The sequence below is a fragment of the Lynx rufus genome, unplaced genomic scaffold (assembly GCF_022079265.1).
Source record: "Lynx rufus isolate CCGP_SWC_20201006 ecotype Redwood Valley unplaced genomic scaffold, mLynRuf1.p SCAF_1, whole genome shotgun sequence".
NCBI lineage: Eukaryota > Metazoa > Chordata > Mammalia > Carnivora > Felidae > Lynx > Lynx rufus.
Window position 1 is genome coordinate 209,747,094 of NW_025814823.1, and position 20,101 is coordinate 209,767,194.

Consider the following 20,101-nt stretch of genomic DNA (forward strand, 5'->3'; position numbering starts at 1 on the left):
TATGGTACTGGCACGAGAACAGACACTCAGATCAATGGAACAGAATAGAGAACCTAGAAATGGACCCACAAATGTATAGCCAACTAATCTTTGTCAAAGCAGGGAAGAATATCCAGTGGACTGAAGACAGTCTCTTCGGCAAGTGGTGCTGGGAAAACTGGACAGAGACATGCAGAAGAATGAACCTGGACCACTTTCTTACACCATACACAAAAACAAACTCAAAATGGATGAAAGACCTAAATGTAAGACAGGAAGCCATCAAAACCCTCGAGGAGAAAGCAGGCAAAAACCTCTTTGATCTTGCCCGCAACTTCTTACTCAACACATCTCCAGAGGCAAGGGAAACAAAAACAAAAATGAACTGCTGGGACCTCATCAAAATAAAAAGCTTCTGCACAGCGAAGGAAACAATCAGCAAAACTAAAAGAAAACCGACAGAATGGGAGAAGATATTTGCAAATGACATATCAGATAAAGGCTTAGTATCCAAAATCTATAAAGAACTTATCAAACTCCACACCTAAAAAACAGATAATCCAGTGAAGAAATGGATGAAAGACATGAATAGACACTTCTCCAAGGAAGGCATCCAGATGGCCAACTGACACATGAAAAAATGCTCAATATCACTCATCATCAGGGAAATACAAATCAAAACCACCATGAGATATCACCTTACACCTGTCAGAATGGCTAACATTAACAACTCAGGCAACAACAGATGTTGGTAAGGATACGGAGAAAAAGGATCTCTTTTTGCGTTTGTTGGTGGCAATGCAAGCTGGTGCAGCCACTCTGGAAAACAGTATGGAGGTTCTTCAAAAAACTAAAAAGAGAACTACCCTATGACCCAGCATTTGCACTACTAGGCATTTATCCAAGGGATATAGGTGTGCTGTTTCAAAGGGACACATGCACCCCAATGTTTATAGCAGCACTGTCAACAATAGCCAAAGTATGGAAAGAGCCCAGATGTCCCTTGATGGATGAATGGATAAAGAAAATGTGGTGTGTGTGTGTGTGTGTATATATATATATATATATATATATATATATATATATGCAACTACGTGGATGGAACTAGAGAGTATTATGCTAAGTGAAATTAGTCAGAGAAAGACAAGTATCATATGACTTCACTCATATGAGGACTTTAAGAGACAAAACAGATGAACATAAAGGAAGGGAAATAAAAATATTATAAAAACAGGGAGGGGGACAAAACAGAAGAGATTCATCAGTATGGGGAACAAACTGAGGGTTGCTGGAGGGGTTGTGGGAGAGGGGATGGGCTAAATGGGTAAGGGGCATTAAGGAATCTACTCCTGAAATCATTATTTCACTATATGCCAACTAATTTGGATGTAAATTTTAAAAAATTAAAAATAAAATTAAAAAAATAATAAAAGTAATTATGATTGGCAGTTAAAATGTTCGCCTAGCAGGTTTAATAGCAGTAGAAAGTTTAGAAAAAATGCCCCACTCTTGTGTAGTAAAGAGTCTTGAAGGCATTCCTGCTTGTTGTACCTTGTACAGGGGGAGCTGAAAGGTGCAGATGCAAAAAACAAGAAACCATAAATTAGGATGTATGTTGGTGGCTTGTGATTTCTGTTGACTTTGGATTCCTAAATTCTCACTTGTTAGAGGACCTTTTTGTTTTTTTCAAAAATCCATGTTTTTAAAAGTGAAATTTCTGTGAACACATTTCAGTCTTTTTTAACTCAAATTTCCCCTTTTGATATTTTGTTTTATTTTTTCACTAAGAATGTTCAGCTCTAGTTAACACTTAGAGATCATTTAATCTAACCCCTCATTTGAAAGATACGTAATTGAGGCATTAAAAGTATATATATATAATTCAGTCACGGAGAGAATTTTCATTGTCAATTCTAACATCGTTTTTGCTATTAAATAATCTTTAATTTTGTCTTTTTCAATTTTGTTTTGCTGTAGAAATGCCCCAAATCACATGGAATTAAAATTGATTAGTAAGCCCAAGGAAAAAAAGAAGATATGTAATCAGAAAGAAAATCTTGAAAGAAAAGATCATGAAAAGCTATTACAAAATGCACTGCCTGTAATAGGTGTTTGGGAATTTGAACGTGATGATGATGAATATATTAAATTCCTTGATCTCTTCTTGAGTTATGTTCTTGAAAGAGACCTACTTGATTCTAAGGATCCTGGCATTCCATTTCTAACCAGTTTTTCTGGACATCTTAGAGAATATGAACTTAATTCTTTACTTTTTGATGTACATACAACATTAAAACGACGTCGAAGCAAAACCAAAAGCCAAAATGTGTTTAGAGCTGGCTCTTGTTTTGTTGTTGCTCCTGAGTTATATGAGTCTGAAAAGCCAGAAAACCAAGCACTTTCAGCTTCAGTACTGGATCAAGGAATCAGGTCATTTTTAGAGAACCCTTTGAATGAAGTCAATAAAATTGAAGGGACAAGTGGATTGTTTGGTTTAAAACAAAAGTCAGTTTACAGAACACGAGATGACAGTTCAGGGAAACCTTTAGTCCAGAGATTGTCAAACCATATGTTTTGGACTCCCAAGACCGACAAAACTAGAAGATGTATTTTCAAAGCAGTTCAATGCAGTGATATTAACCCTCAAGAAGATCTTCCTTTAGCACTAAATAACACATTTGGCAGTATAAGAAGGCTGCTGGAATGGATGATAAGGTGGTCTGACAGAAGACTGCTCTGTGATCCTAGTCTCACTGAGTTATCCTGTGAGTATAGTCCCGTCATTCGTGTAAAGACCTCTACAGCTGCCATTCTTACATCATTGTGGCTTTTGGAACAACCCTATTTTGCTACATATAAGGGAAAAAATGCCATTTTTAAGGTAAGTCCTTGAATTCTTTATTGCATACAAATGAGAATTCTCATTGTAGATTGAAACTATTTTTATATTTCTCCATCTATTAAAGAATCATCAAGCAACAAGTTAATGACAATGTTAATTATATAATCTGCATCATCAGATTTTTTTTCTTCAAGTGATTCTTTTAATTCTTAAAAATAATTAGGGTAAATGTGTTTTCAAAGAGGCTTTGAGATTTTGAGGTTTTATGTGTGTTTATAAAAAAAAGGAGGAAAAAGATAATTTTAAGTGATACTACAGGTGGTATAACATTTATATTCTTTCTCTTTAAAGTTTCAGGTTTGGTTCAGATGAAGAAGGGGTAGGCAGCTACACAGTTTTTATTACTGTAGTCTCATCATATACATTAAGGGATCATTTTTCTTATAGTCTTGGCCAGAAGTTGGAGAACCAAACCGGGGAAGGCAGATAGGTTTCAGTAGAGAAGTTAGTGCTTATTAGTTATTTTTTCTTTTCTCTACTCAATGGTAACTGGAAGGCTGCTGTTTTACCCTGTTTGTGAAGACAAATATTTTTATGTAAATATGATTGAGTGATTGTTTTTGCACTGGAAAAAAACTACAGAGGTGAATTTTTTGGAAAACAAATTTATGTTTGTTATAGTTGGGAAATGGACTTTTTTAATATTTGGAAGATTCCATAGTTTCTAATTTTTCCTGTTTTGTTCCCCTCAGTTTTATTGAGGTATAATTGACAAAATTGTAAGATATTTAAAGTATGTATTGTGATGATTTAATATGCATATACATAGTAAAAGGATTCCCCTCATCTGGTTAACACATTCAACGCCTCACATACTTTGTGTGTGTGTGTGTGTGTGTGTGTGTGTGGCATATAAGTTCTACTGTCTTAGCAAATTTGACATATAAGTTCTACTCTCTTAGCAAAATTCTATAATGTGGTGTTGTGAACTATAGTTACTATGATACTGCATTAGCTCCTCAGACCTTATTTACCTTACAACTGAAAGGTTGTATAGGCATACTTAGTTTTATTGCACTTTGCTTTATTGCACTTTGCAGATACCGTGTTTTTTACAAATTGAAGATTTGTGGCATTGAGCATTGAGCAAATCTGTCTGCATCATTTTCTAACAGCATTTGCTCACTTCATGTCTCTGTGTCACATTTTGGTAATTCTTGCAATATTTTAAACTCTTTCATTGTCCTCATATTTGTTATGGTGATTTATGACCAATGATCTTTAAAAAAAATTTTTTTTAACGTTTATTTATTTTTGAGACAGAGAGAGACAGAGCATGAACGGGGGAGGGTCAGAGAGAGAGAGACACAGAATCTGAAACAGGCTCCAGGCTCTGAACTGTCAGCACAGAGCCCCACACGGGGCTCGCGCTCATGGACTGCGAGATCATGACCAGAGCCGCAGTCAGACATTTAACTGACTGAGTCACCCAGGCGCCCCTGACCAATGATCTTTGATGTTACTATGGTAATTGCTTTGGAGTACCACAAACCATGCCCATTTTAGATGGTGAACTTTATCAATAAATGTGTGTGATTTGACTCTGCCACCAACTGGCTGTTCCCCTATCTCTCTCTCTCTCTCCTGGGATCTCCAAGTGAGACACAACAGGGTTGAAATTAGGTCAGTGAGTAACCCTTCAATGGCCTCTAACTGTTCAAGTGAAAGGAAGAATCACATGACTCTCACTTTGAGTCAAAAGCTAGAAATGATTGGGGCGCTTGAGTGACTCAATTGGTTAAGGGTCCGATTTTTTATTGCAGCTCAGGTCACGATCTCACAGTTTGTGAGATCAAGCCTTACATCAAGCTCTGTGCTAACAGCGTGGAGTTTGCTTGGGATTCTCTGTCTCCCCCTGTCTCTGCCCCTCCCCCACTTGCATGCACACGCTCTCTCTCTCTGTTAAAATAAATAAACTTTAAAAAAAAAGCTACAAATGATTAAGCTTAGTGAGGAAGGCATGTTGAAAGCTGAGATAGGCCAAAAGCTAGACTTCTTGAGCAAGGTAGCCAAATCCAGCTTTTCCAAAGGAAAAGTTCCCAGAGGAAACTAAAAGTGCTAGTCCAGTGAACACATGAATGATAAGAACACGAAACAGCCTTATTGCTGATGCAGAGAAAGTTTTAGTAGTCTGGATGGAAGATCAGAGCAGCCATAACATTCCCTTAAGCCAAAGCCTAGTCCAGAGCAAGGCCCTGACTATCTTCAATTCTATGAAGCCTGAGGGAGGTAAGGAAGCTGCAGAAGAAAAATTTGAAGCTAAGCAGAGGTTGGTTCATGAGGTTTAGGGAAAGAAGCCATCTTCAGAACATAGAAGTGCAAGGTGAAGTAGCAAGTGCTGATGTGGAAGCTCTAGCAAGTTATCTGGAAGATCTAGCTAAAATAATTAATGAAGGTGGTTACACTAGACAACAGTGTAGTCAATTTTCAGTGTAGACAAAATGGCCTCATACTGGAAGAAGATGCCATCTAGGATTTTAATAGTTAAAGAAGAGAACTCAGTGCCTGGATTCAAAGGATAGGCTGACTCTTTTATTAGGAGCTAATGTAGCCAGTGTCTTTAAGTTGAAGCCAGTGCTAATTTACCATTCTGAAAGTCCTAAGGCCCTTAAGAATTATGCTCAGTCTACTCTGCATATGCTCCATAAATGGAGTAACAAAGTCTGGATGACAGCACATCTGTTTATAAACATGGTTTACTGAATATTTTAAGCCTACTGTTGAGACCTCTTACAAAAAAAGATTTCTTTCAAAAGATTACTGCTCACTGAAAATGCACCTGGTCATCCAAAAGCTTCGATGGAGATATACTGTGAAATTAATGTTTTCATGGGGCGCCTGGGTGGCGCAGTCGGTTAAGCGTCCGACTTCAGCCAGGTCACGATCTCGCGGTCCGTGAGTTCGAGCCCTGCGTCAGGCTCTGGGCTGATGGCTCAGAGCCTGGAGCCTGTTTCCGATTCTGTGTCTCCCTCTCTCTCTGCCCCTCCCCCGTTCATGCTCTGTCTCTCTCTGTCCCAAAAATAAATAAACGTTGAAAAAAAAATTAAAAAAAAAAAGAAATTAATGTTTTCATACCTGCTCACAACTACATCCATTCTTCAGCTTGTGGATTAAGGAGTAATTTTGACTTTCAGGTCTTTTTTTTTTTTTTTTTTAAGTTTATTTAAGCAATCACTACATGATCATATGGCGGTTCTAATTTTAATTTCTTTAAAAATTAAAAAAAAATTAATGTTTTTATTTATTTTTGAGACAGAGACAGAGCATGATCAGGGGAGGGACAGAGAGAGAGGGAGACATAGAATCTGAAGCAGGCTCCAGGCTCCGAGCTGTCAGCACAGAGCCCGATGTGGGGCTGAAACTCACAAACTGTTGAGATCATGACCTGAGCCAAAGTTGGATGCTTAACTGAATGAGCCACCCAGGTGCCCCTTTTAAAAAATTTTTTTTAATGTTTATTTATTTTTAAGAGAGAGAGACAGAGTGTGAGTAGGGTTGAGGTAGAAAGAGAAGGAGACCGAGACAGAATTCGAAGCAGACTCCAGGCTCTGAGCTGTCAGTCAGCCCAGAGCCCCTGTGGTGCTCAAACTCACAAACTGTGAGATCATGACCCGAGCCGAAGTTGGATGCTTAACCTACTCACCCACCCACGTGCCCCTCTAATTTTAATTTCTTGAGCAGCCACCATAAGGCTGTACTGTGTTTTCCTTTGTGGCTGTACTGGTTTACATACCCACCAACAGTGTACAAGGGTTCAGTTTTCTCTACATTCTTCCCAGCATTTGTTTCTTGTCTTTTTGATAATAGCAATTCTACCGGTGTGAGGTGATATCTCATTGTGGTTTTGATTTGCATTTCCTTGATAATTAGTGATGTTAAGTACCTTCTCATGTACCTGTTGGCCATCTGTATGTCTTCTTTGGAAAAATGTTTACCCAGATCCTCTGCCCATTTTTTAATCAGATGGTTTTTGTTTTTTTTTTTGTTTGTTTGTTTTTTTGTTTGCTATTGAGTTGTAGGACTTTTAAAATATATTTTAGGTATTAACCTCTGATCAGATATATGATTTGCAAATATTTTCTTCCAGTCGGCAGGTTGCCTTTTCATTTTGTTGATGGTTTCCTTTGCTGTGCAGAAGCTTGCTAGTTTGATGTAGTCCCACTTGTTTATTTTTGCTTTTGTTGTCTTTGCTTTGGTATCAAATCCAAAAAAAAAAAAAAAAAATCATTGTCAAGACCAGTTTCAAAGAGTTTACTATCTATGTTTTCTTCTGGGAGTTTTATGGTTTCAAATCTTACATTCAAGTCTTTTCATTCTTTTCGAGTTGATTTTTGTTTATGGTGTAAGATAGGGGTCTGGTTTCATTCTTTTGCATGTGGTTATCCAGTCTTCCCAGCACTATTTTCTGAAGAGACTATCCTTCCCTGGTTGAATATTCTTAGCTCCTGTGTCAAAATAATTGACCATATATGCATGAGTTTTTATTTCTGGATTCTCTATTCTGTTCCATTGATACATATGTCTGTTTTTATGTTAATACTATACTGTTTGATTATTAGTTTTGTAATATAGTGTGAAATCAGGAAGCATGATACCTCCAGCTTTGTTTTTCTTTCTTAAGATTTCTTTGACTGGGTTTTTTTTTTTTTTTTGTGGTTCCATATAAATTTTAGGATTGTGTGGGATTTTTTGTGTGTATGTGTGTGTGTATAATATACCATTGGAGTTTTGATAGGGATTGAACTGAATCTCTAGATTGCTTTGGGTAGTATAGACATCTTAACAATATTAATTCTTGTAATCCATGAGCACAGAATATCTTTCCATTTATTTGTGTTGTCTTCAGTTTCTTTCATCAGTGTCTTCCTGTTTTTAGAGTACAGGTCTTTCACCTCCTTGGTTAAATTTATTCCTAGATATTTTATTTTTGATTAAGTTTTCTTTCTGATAATTCATTGTTTGTGTATCCAAATGCAACTGATTTTCATATTGATTTTGTATCCTGCAATTCATTTATTTTAACCTTTTTTTTTTTCAGTAGGGTTTTAGGATTTTCTTTTTCTTTTTTTTTTAAGTTTCTTTATTGAGAGAGAAAGAGAGAGAGAGAGAGAGGACATGCAGGGGAGGGGCAGAGAGATAGAGAGAGTCCCAAGCAGGCTCCACACTGATAGTGGAGGTTTGAACCCACGAACCATGAGGTCGTGACCTGAGCCGAATTTAAGAGTTGGACACTCAACTGACTGAGCCAACCAGGTGCCCCAGGATTTTCTGTATATAACATGTTATCTAAAAATAGGAAGTTTTGCTTCCTCCTTTCTGATTTGGATGCTCTCTTTTTTTGCTTGCCTAATTGCTTGTTCTGGCTAGGACTTCCTGTACTATGTTGAATAAAAGTGGTGAGTTTGGGCATCCTTGTCTTGTTCCTGACCTTAGAGGAGAAACTTTCAGGTTTGTTTGTTTGTTTGTGGTTTTTTTGGATTTTGAATGTGATGTTAACTATAGCTTCTCATATTATACCCAGTTTGTTGAAAGGTTGTTTTTTTTTTTTTTTTTTTTTTTTTTTTTTTTACCATGAGTGGATGCTGATTTCTATCAAATGTTTTTTCTGCAAATATTGAGATGATCATATGATTTTAATCTTTCATTTTGTGAATGAGGTGTATCAGATTGACAGATTTGCAGACATTGAACCATTTTTTCATCCCTGGAATAAATCCCACTTGATCATGGTGTATGATCCTTTTAATGTACTGTTGAATTCAGTTTGCTGATATTTTGTTGAGTATTTTTGCTTCTGTTGTTCATTAGAGATAGTGGCCTATACTTTTCTTGTAATGTCCTTGTCTGACTATGATATAAGGCTAATACTGGCCTTATAAAATGAATTTGGGAGTGTTTTTTCTCTCTTCAGTTTATTAGAAGAGTTTGAGAAAGATTGGCATTAATTCTTTAAATGTTGGGTAGAATTTGCCAACAGTGAAGCCATCTGGTTCTGTTTTTTTTTTTTTTTTTTTTTTTTTTTTTTCTGTTAGAAGGTTGTGATTACTGATTCAATGTCTGTACTCATTATTGGTCTGTTCACATTTTCTGTTTTTCATGATTTAGTCTTAGTAGATTGTGTGTTTCTAGGAATTTATTCAATTCTTACAGGTTGTCTGATTTGTTGGCCTATAATTGTTTGTAGTGCTCTCTTATGATCATTAGTATTTGTGTACTATCTGGTTGTAGTGTCTCCTCTTTCATTTTTAATTTGTTTAAGCCCTCTCTTTCTTTTCTTTCCTTTTTCTGAGTCTGGCTAAAGGCTTGCCTATTTTGTTTATTTTTCCCAAAATCTATCTCTTAGTTTCTTTCATCTTTTCTCTTGTCTTTTTAGTCTAAATTTCACTTATTTCTGCTCTGATCTTTATTTCATTTCTTCTAACTATATACTTAGTTCTTCTTTTTTCTAGTTTCTTCAGGTATAAAGTTAGGTTGCTTGAGAGCTTGAGTTGGTTGACTGACTGAGCCACCCAGGTGCCCCAATAACAACTTAACTTTTAATGCATACAAAAGCTGTGCTTTTTTACACTACTTTTCCTCCCACATTTTTATGTTTTTGATGTCAGAATTTACATCTTTTTACACAGTGTATTTATTAACAAATTATTTTAGTTATGTTTCTTACTTTTAATACTTTTGTCTTTTAATCTTCATACTAGAGTTAGAAGTGTTTTAATCACCACTATTACAACATTAGGGTATTCTGAATTTGACTATATATTTACCCTTACCAGTGGGTTTTATACTCTCATATAAAATTAGTGTTTTCTTGTTTCATCTTGAAGAACTTCCTTTAACATCTCTTGTAAGGCTGGTCTATGGTTATGAACTCCTTCAGTTTTTGCTTGTCTGAGAAACTCTTTTAGTTTGCTTTTAGTTTGCTGGGTAGAGTATTCTTGGTTAGCAGTTTGTTTTTTTCCCAGCACTTTGTCTATATCATGCTACTTCCTGTAGTCTGCAAAGTTTCTGCTGAAAAATATACTGATAGTTTCAGGGGGTTCCTTGTATGTAAGAAATTGTTTTTCTTTTGCTTTTTTAGATTCTTTATTTGTCTTTAACTTTAGACAATTCAACTAGGTTTCTTTGCATTTATGTTATTTAGAACTCCCTGAGTTTCCTAAATCTGGATGTCTGTTTCTTTCTTCAGATTTGAGAAGTTTTCAGTTATTATTTCTCTGAATAAGCTTCTGCTCCTTTCTCTTTCCTCTCCCTTTGGGACTTCTATAATGCATATCTTGATCTGTTTGTTGGTATCCCATAAATACCTTAAGTTTTCTTCATTCTTTTAAATTTTTTTTCTTTTTGCTCCTCTGATTGGATGAATTCCACTGCCCTGCCTTCTTTTCTGACCCTTTCTTCCATTTGATCCAATATGCTTTTGAACCTTTCCATTGAATTTTTTAGTTCTATTATCATATTTTTTAGCTTTGTAATTTCTGCTTGTTCCCTTTTTGTATTTTCTATCTCTTTGTTGAAATTCTCACTTTGTTTATGTATCATTTACATAATGATGCATTTTTTTCCAAAATTTTATTTACGTTCTAGTCAACATATAAGGTAATAATATTCTCAGGAGCAGAGTCTAGTGATTCATCACCTACATACAACACCGAGCACTCAACACAAGTGCCGTCTCCAATACTCACCACCCATTCAGCCTGTTCCCCTGACCACTCCCCCCTTAAACCCTGTCTTTCCTCCATCACAGTTTCCCATGGTTTGCCTCCCTCTCTCTCTGTCTTTTTTTCCCCTTCCCACATGTTCATCTGTCCTGTCTCTAATTCCACATATGAGTGAAATCACACAGGTATGTCCTTCTCTTCCTGACCCATTTTGCCCAGCACAGTATACTCTAGCTCCATCCATATCATGGCAAATGGCAAGATTTCATTCCTTTTGATGACTAATAGTCTATTGCATATAGGTACCACATCATCTTTATCCATTCATCAGTCGGTGGACATTTGAGCTCTTTCCATACTTTGGCTATTGTTGATAATGCTGCTGTAAACATCAGGGTACATGTACCTCTTCGAATCTGTATTTTTGTACCCTTTGTGTAAATACCTAGTAGTGCAATTGCTGGATCGTAGGATATTTCTATTTTTAACTTTTTGAGGAACCTCCATACTGTGTTCTGGGGTGACTGCACCAGTTTGCATTCCCACCAAGAGTGCAAGAGCGTTCCCCTTGCTCTACATCCTTGCCAACACCTGTTGTTTCTTGTGTTGTTAATTGTAGCCATTCTGATAGGTATGAGGTGGTATCTCATTGTGGTTTTGATTTGTATTTCCCTGATGATGAGTGATGTTGAGCATCTTTCCATGCATCTGTTAGCCATCTGGATGTCTTCTTGGAAAAATGTCTGTGTCTTTTGCCCATTTCTTAACTGGATTATTTGTTTCTTGGGGGTTGAGTTTGATAAGTTCTTTATAGATTTTGTATACTAACCTTTTATCAGGTATGTCATTTGCAAATATCTTCTCCCATTTTGTAGGCTGCCTTTTAGTTTTCACTTTGTTTATCCCCTGACCTCTGTGACCATTCTTTTGAATCTCTATCAGGATATATCATTATTTCCATTTCATTAACATCTGTTTCTAGAGATTTATCTTGTTCATTTGTTTGGAACATAGTCCTGTTCATTCATTTTACTTGACTTTCTGTGTTGGTTTCTGTACATGAGATAAAGCAGTCACATCTCCCAGTCTGGATAGAGTGGTCTTGTGTAGGAGATGAACCTCATCAACCAGCTTGGTCTGAGCTTTTGATTGGCTCTGAAACCTTTGTGATTGTCTAAGCCTCCTTCTTTGTTCTTAGTGGCTCCCAGTAGTTGGGGGTATGCCAAGACTTATCAGTATCCCAAAGGGGTGGGTTAGTTTAGCATCTAGATACAGCCTGATTGGAATTTGGACTCTTAGGCAGCATATGGCAAAGTCTGTATGTAATCCCTTTCTGGGGAGAAACTGGGAGAAGGATGTTTTCCCTGCTCCCTGTGAACTCCTGGACCCAGGTATATAGCTACGGGGGGTGCTCCTGCAGTCTAAGAACTGCTTCTTTGTTTGCTACACTCCTGTGGGCCTCATAAATGCAAGTTCCATTGGTTATCAGAGACAGGTGATCTCAGGACCTGTCCTTCAGTCACCAGCTACAAAAGCTGGGGCACCCAGATGTGTGTACAGGCTGCTTCCTGGAATATACTGGTAACTTGGAATGGGCTAGATAGAGAAGGCAGGGGAGGTGTCCATCAGCTTTCTTGTTTCTGAGGGATTGTAGCTAGCCCCCAGATGTATGCAGCTGGATACCTTCCAGGAGAAGACTATGAAATGGGTGTTTTTGCCTGCTCCTCTGTGCTGAGCCCTTTGGGGATAGCTGCAATGAGTTTTCATGCACCTGTTAATAACTGCTGCTTTGTTTGCTGTGGTCTTGTGGGACTCATGGATGTAAGCCTCATTGGCTTTCAGATCTAGGTGTTTTGGAGGCCCATCCCTCAAGTGGGAGTCTTAAAAGTTAGGGTGCTAAGTGTGGGTCCAAACCCTCACTCTTCAGAGAAAAGTTGGGAGTTCCCTCCTGCTTATAGGGTGGTGTGCCAAGGGTGGGGTTTTTGGTTAGAATGTGTCTCAGCCTTTTCTGTGTGTCTCTGTGTAGATATTTTCTCACTTGCTTGATATGTAGGAATCAGTCAGCTAGTTTCTAGATTTCTTACAGTGGTAATTGCTTTGTGTGTAGTTGTACGTTTAGTGTTTCTGTGGGAGGAGGAGAATTCAAGGGCCTCGAATGTCACCATCTTGATTGACTTACCTCCACATTTTCTAATTCAATATTCTATTTTAAAGTGCCTTCATTCTGGGGCACCTGGCGGGCTCAGTGGTAGAGCATGTGACACTTGATCTCAGGGTTGTGAGTTGAAGCCCCATGTTGGGCATAGAGATTATTTATAAATAAATAAATTAAAATTTAAAAAATAATGAAGTGCCTTTATTCTAAAATAGTTTAGGGTATTATGGAGGGTACTTGTGATGAACACCGGGTGTTATATGTAAGTGAAGAATCACTAAATTCTACTCCTGAAACTAATATTACCCTATATGTTAACTAACTAGAATTTAAATAAAAACTTGAAATAAAAACAAAAACAGAAATAAAACAGTGTATTGTAGGTTGCAGGGTGTGTGTGTGTTTTGTTTTTGTGAGATTTTTTTCATTTTTTGAGATCAGTGTCTATTATCCTAAGGTAGCTTATTTAAGATACTGTGATATTTGTCACTGAAATTTGTGTTTCTAGGTGATGCATACTCAAATTTCTAAATAAGAGACTTAAAAGAGATACATCCTGTGTATTTTTACCCTTTGTGTCATTTTGGAATAATTACTAAGTGCCTTTGTTATAGCAGAGAGAATTAAGTGAAAGCAACTTTACATTTTTTTTATTTAAATTTTTTTTAAAGTTTATTTATTTCTTTTGAGAGAGAGAGAAAGAGCAAGCAAGGGAGGGGCACAGAGAGAAGGGGACAGAGGACCTGAAGGAGGCTCTGTCCTGACAGCAAAAAGCCCAATGCAGGGCTTGAACTCACAAACCATGAGATCACGACCTGTACTCAAGTTGGACGCTTGACTGACTGAGCCATCCAGGCGCCACAGCAACTTTACATTTTTAATGTTATTGTTTTGTGACTTGAAAACATTGGTAACATACCTTACAAATTTGTAAGGCTGAATTCTTTTGAATACTATTTAGATAGTCAGGTTTGTTTTTTCCAGGTAGAATAAAGACTTGATCAGTGCCTCAACATAAAATATTGAGTTGTAGAAATGCAGTAAATACTTGATAAATGAATGAGACATTTAATCAGGAGAAGGGCTGTAGAAAATATTAATAATCTAAAAATATAATGAAAAGTATGGGATTCAATAGTGAATACTAAGTACTGTAAATTATGGTTTGTTTTTAGGTGCTAGAGAATCATTACTCTCGGTCTCAGAGTGGACCCGACATTGTGAGTGATTGCAAAACAGATGCTGGCTGTTCTGTTGCAGTATCCACTCAAAGTGGGACTGATGAAAGAAATGATCAAAACAAATCTCATCAAAGTATGTTGAAGTAAGTTTTTGATTATACATTCCTTTTCAGTTGATGATACCTATTCGATGGTGTTTGGCTTAAAGTCAGGAATTGAACCCTTGAAAGGTAAAGGAATGAGCATTTCTTTGAGTCATAGAGGAGGAAGTGAGTATTTTCTGAAGTGCTTTTAACAATTCATTGCAAAATGTATTTCTTCCCTGTTGATCTAGCTTACATCTTCTGAGAAAGGAGCTAATTCTCCTGAGAGATTCTCTTATTATATTAATTGATTTCCTGTGTCAGAGGATGCTGAGTTAATCACTTCATCCATTTTTACATATGAAGCAGTGTATCTCTGAATAACAAGGTTGAGCCTTTAATAGCAGGAAGATTCCTTTGTGAGAATGGCAAGTGTAGATAAGTTGAAATTATTTCAATTATTTGAGTAAATAAAAATGGGGATGTTTAGTCATTCATTGAACAAACTTTTATTGAGCTTCTACTATGTACCAGACATGGTTAAAAAACAAAAGACTATAAATATTAAACCTAATGTTCCTTTTCAGTAAACTGAATCAATTCAAAGGAAGCTTTTTGTTTCTAAGAATGAATTATAATTTAGCTGCCTTATTTTTGTCAGTGGAATACCAACTGAAGCATTCAATCCTGAAACAAAGGAAACCAAAGATAAGATTATTTCTGTTACTGATGATACTGAAAAAGAATTTATAGATATTGATGAGGATCTTTTAGAGGTGGAAACATGTAACCAAGAGGAAATGGAAATACAGCTATCAGACCATGAAGGTAAGTTCATTAATCTTTTTATTTGGCTTTATTAATTTGAAGTTGGTGAATGATTATGTGGGATAACTTATTTAGTCTTCTATCTAAATTAGTATGTTTATAATAGCTTAAAACCAAAAGTTAAAAGAGAGTATAATATTTATAAAATGTTGAACATATTAACTCAAAACCCGAATTTATAATTCTTGGGCCTTTTGCCTTGCTTATGTAGTTATCATGGGCCTCTTCATTTTGTGAACCAATTCTATGAGCCTTTCCTTGGCAGTCTTTATTAAAACAGAAACTCTCAGAGCTTTAGCATGGCGTTAAGTATGCTTATCTGAGGTGTTTCAAGGCTCATCTGGGATTCACTTGAAGAGAGGTTGTCTCCATGTGTTTTTAAAGAACATTTTATAAGGGGGTTAGAAAATATTTCTGCCATTATACATGTTTCCTGTAATATTTCTGAACCTTCTAAAAAGTAAACTGGTTTTTTTCAAATGGTCCCTTTTCTCTTCCTCCTTATTTCCCTATAGAAGTTACCAAAGAGCCTATTGGAAATCTTGAAAGTTCCCATATTGCCATTTATATGCAGACTTTACCGCAGCCTTTAGAAGAAGTAAGTCAATAAATAGTGGATAATGTTATTTAAATTATACTTATGTGTTTTTGTTTAATGCATCCAACCAAGGCTACTGTCTTTTTAAAAGTACATTGTGGGTTGTAGAGAATCACCAGGCATGCAGCATTTTTCTTTCACTGAAATCCTGTCATTCATAAGATGTCTAATAATTTCAGGCAATGAAAATTTTATTTCATAAACTGCTTAGCAAATTAATTAAGAATAATGGAAGTGTTGTATATTCAAAATGTACAATTCAGCTGTAATATGCAGTCTTTGCACTTATATCACTTTTATGTATTCTTTGTTTTCTCAAAACTCAGTGCACTGCATTTCCAGGTGGAACACAGACATTTCTAATTATTGAAAAATTTCCTTTAAAAATGCTTAGTTTTCCAAATGTACTTATTAATCATGTAGCGATGGGTGTATGTAATTTACAGTGTATTTGTAAGTGTAGTGTAAATAATTTGCACTGGCATTATTTGTCTTTGTACTTTACTGTGCTCAGTGGCTCAGGGTGATGGGCCAAAGGCAGTTCACATGTTAAAAATCTGATCAGAGCAGCATTGGCAGTTCATTTTAATGTGTGATTTCTCGCTTGCTTTTAGACTGTTGTTACTCCGGGCCAAGTGGCTAATGTGAAACTCCAGACACCTAAGAGAGTAATACCTATTTATTTGACCTCTTTTTTTTTTGGGTACTATTAATTTTAACAGCATTCCACAGGAGAGGTTCAGTGTCCAAGGGAAGAACCATTGGAGACATGTATGGAGAAAAAATCAACTGCACAGAAAGGGTAAGGGGGAAGAAAGTAAGGAAGTGATTATTACTGTCTTGTTTACCTCAGTAAAAGAGGCTCATTGCTCTTAAGGATTCATCTGGGATTCATTTGATGAAGAGGTTATTTTTCTCCTAATTTGCAATATATATTTTATGGTGATATTGTGTTCCTAGTGAAATTTAACTTCAATTTATAGCAATGGTAAATTCTGATCTTTAGTAGATGTTACAGACTTCTAAATCTTGGTAGAATGAAATAAATGATATCTAAAGTGGCTTTTGTTCTCCCATCATGATTAGCTTTATTAAAGTAAAATATAGCTGTAAATAGACCAGAGTTTGTTCAGCTGCTAATTAGGGAAACGCCTTGTCATACTGGTTCCATTTTTGTTGGATCAAATGAAGAACCATTATGAATCAATATGTGTGTATAATTGTTTACTGTTGTGGTATGATTACCTCACACTATAGGGCTATTCTGCTGGCTAGCATATAATTGCTTCAAGGAGAGCTAAAAGCAATTTTTACCTGTTGCAGGTGGAACATTTCTTAATTTTTAGAATTTTTGAAGTTTTAGAATTTTAGAACTACCTTGGGTAAGAGAGGCAACATGATTAGATTTTCTTTCTCTTCTCAATATTCAAATTTTGTTCATTTCTGTGGACAGCCAAAAAGATATATTAAATGTGATGTGCCTTTACAAGTAATATAGATATTTCTACTAATAAAAAACTAGTCTTTACAGTTTCCAAATGTGTTAGGGGCTTAGGAGTGTTTCTGAGCAAAACGTCTGCCTCTGCCAGAGGTAGAATTTGAGGTCCCAGCTAACCTCATTTTGCCTCATTTCAGACTCTTCTATTTCTCCTGGGCAGTCAACAGTGTTCAAATTATATGTTCAGCTATCCTGACATATTCTTTGCTTTTTATTTGAATCTGTTACTAATTGCTATGGAGACAAATGTAAACAGACTGTAATTATGAGCTAAGCATTATAGAGAGTTAGAGAATATTTAGACTCTTAGATGGCTGAGCATTAGATCACCTGTACCTTAGAAAATGTGAAGAATATCTTCCTAATCAATTACTAATCTTTAATTATAGTATGATCGAAACCTTTTCAAATCCTGAACACACCACTACTTATTCATTTTGTGTAGATACACGTTCAGAAATTTCTAGGTAAGAATTTCTGTATACTTATACCCTTTTGATACAATCATGTTTTACAAATAGATAAGAGAATGAAACAATGCCTACTGTGCTATTTTGAAATAATTACTAAATGTTTTGACTAAAAACAGTAAAATGAAAGCAACACGAAGCATTGAAAGAGGAATGTAGGTATACATTTCTGACACCTTTAAGTTTATTATTGAAAGATTTTCCTCTAGGGGTGCCTGGGTGCCTCAGTTGGTTAAGCGTGATTTCGGCTCAGGTCATGATCTCGTGGTTTGTGAGTTCGAGCCCCGCGTCGGGCTCTGTGCTGACAGCTCAGAGACTGGAGCCTGATTCAGATTCTGTGTCTCCCTCTCTCTCTCCCTCTGCCTCTCCCCTGCTCACGCTCTGTCTCTCTCTGCCTTTCAATAATAAATAAACGTATAAAACCTTAAAAAAAAAAAAGATTTTCCTCTAACAGTTGTGTTTCAAAGATATACAAGAACTATTCTAGAACAATCTTTTCTGGAAAAAAAGGTACAATTAACCCTTGGACAATATGGGTTTGAGTCACTCAAGTCACATTACACGCAAAATTTTTTTGATGAATATAGTACAGTACTATAAATTTATTTTTCTTATGATTTTTTTGATATGAAATTTGTTGTCAAATTGGTTTCCATACAACACCCAGTGCTCATCCCAACAGGTGCCCTCCTCAATGCCCATCACCCACCCTCCCACCCCCCCATCAATCCTCAGTTTATTTTCAGTTTTTAAGAGTCTCTTATGGTTTGGATCTCTCCCACTCTCCCTCTCTAACTTATTTTTTTTCCTTCCCCTCCCCCATGGTCTTCTATTAAGTTTCTCAGGATCCACATAAGAGTGAAAACATGCAGTATCTGTCTTTCTCCGTATGACTTATTTCACTTAGCATAACACTCTCCAGTTCCATCCACGTTGCTACAAAAGGCCATATTTCATTCGTTCTCATTGCCAAGTAGTATTCCATTGTGTATATAAACCACAATTTCTTTATCCATTCATCAGTTGATGGACATTTAGGCTCTTTCCATAATTTGGCTATTGTTGAGAGTGCTGTTATAAACATTGGGGTACGAGTGCCCCTATGCATCAACACTCCTGTGTCCCTTGGGTAAATTCCTAGCAGTGCAATTGCTGGGTCGTAGGGTAGGTCTATTTTTAATTTTTTGAGGAACCTCCATACTGTTTTCTAGAGCGGCTGCACCAGTTTGCATTCCCACCAGCAGTGCAAGAGAGTTCCTGTTTCTCCACATCCAGCATCTATAGTTTCCTGGTTTGTTCATTTTAGCCACTCTGACTGGTGTGAGGTGGTATCTCAGTGTGGTTTTGATTTGTATTTCCCTGATGAGGAGTGACATTGAGCATCTTCTCATGTGCCTGTTGGCCATCTGGATGTCTTCTTTAGAGAAGTGTCTATTCATGTTTTCTGCCCATTTCTTCACTGGATTGTTTGTTTTTCGGGTGTGGAGTTTGGTGAGTTCTTTATAGATTTTGGATACTAGCCCTTTATCCGATATGTCATTTGCAAATATCTTTTCCCATTCCATTGGTTGCCTTTTAGTTTTGTTGATTGTTTCCTTTGAAGTGCAGAAGCTTTTTATCTTCATGAGGTCTCAATAATTCATTTTTGCTTTTAATTCCCTTGCCTCTGGAGATGTGTTGGGTAAGAAGTTGCTGCGGCCAAGGTCAAAGAGGTTTTTGCCTGCTTTCTCCTCAAGGATTTTGATGGCTTCCTGTCTTACATTTAGGTCTTTCATCCATTTTGAGTTTATTTTTATGAATGGTGTAAGAAAGTGGCCCAGTTTCATTCTTCTGCATGTTGCTGTCCAGTTCTCCCAGCACCATTTGTCAAAGAGACGGTCTTTTTTCCATTGGATATTCTTTCCTGCTTTGTCAAAGATTAGTTGGCCATACTTGTGGTTCCAATTCTGGAGTCTCTATTCTATTCCCTTGGTCTATGTGTCTGTTTTTGTGCCAATACCATGCTGTCTTGATGATTACAGCTTTGTAGTAGAGGCTAAAGTCTGGGATTGTGATGCCTCCTGCTTTGGCTATTTGGGGTCTTTTGTGGTTCCATACAAATTTTAGGATTGCTTGTTCTAGCTTTGAGAAGAATGCTGGTGCAATTTTGATTGAGATTGCATTGAGTGTGTAGATAGCTTTGGGTAGTATTGACATTTTAACGATATTCTTCCAATCCATGAACACAGAATGTTTTTCCATTACTTTGTATCTTCTTCAATTTCCTTCATCAGCTTTGTATAGTTTTCAGCATACAGATCTTTTACATCTTGGGCAGACCCATAATCAGTGAAGAAATTGAATCAGTTATCAAAAATCTCCCAACAGATAAGAGTCCAGGACCAGATGGCTTCCCTGGGGAATTCTACCAGACATTGAAAGCAGAGACAATACGTATCCTTCTCAAGCTGTTCCAAAAAATAGAAAGGGAAGGAAAACTTCCAGACTCATTCTATGAAGTCAGCATTACTTTGATTCCTAAATCAGACAGAGACCCAGCAAAAAAAGAGAACTACAGGCCAATATCCCTGATGAAGATGGATGCAAAAATTCTCAATACAATACTAGCAAATCTAATTCGACAGCATATAAAAAGAATTATTCACCATGGTCAAGTGGGATTCATTCCTGGGCTGCAGGGCTGGTTCCACATTCACAAATCAGTCAATGTGATACATCACATTAATAAAAGAAAAGATAAGAACCA

The 20,101-nt window shown here is 36.6% G+C and overlaps 1 protein-coding gene across 2 annotated transcripts in view; it reads left to right on the forward strand.

The window, feature by feature from the left end:
* The window catches only part of CPLANE1 (ciliogenesis and planar polarity effector complex subunit 1), a 126,187-nt gene that overhangs the window by 47,157 nt on the left and 58,929 nt on the right, over positions 1-20,101 (forward strand). For both annotated transcript variants that reach the window (XM_047093370.1, XM_047093378.1), the window contains exons 25-30: positions 1,957-2,860; positions 13,873-14,021; positions 14,623-14,789; positions 15,305-15,387; positions 16,110-16,189; positions 17,275-17,352. In XM_047093370.1, the coding sequence (XP_046949326.1) occupies positions 1,957-2,860; positions 13,873-14,021; positions 14,623-14,789; positions 15,305-15,387; positions 16,110-16,189; positions 17,275-17,352 (1,461 nt within the window). The remainder of the gene's footprint in view (positions 1-1,956; positions 2,861-13,872; positions 14,022-14,622; positions 14,790-15,304; positions 15,388-16,109; positions 16,190-17,274; positions 17,353-20,101) is intronic.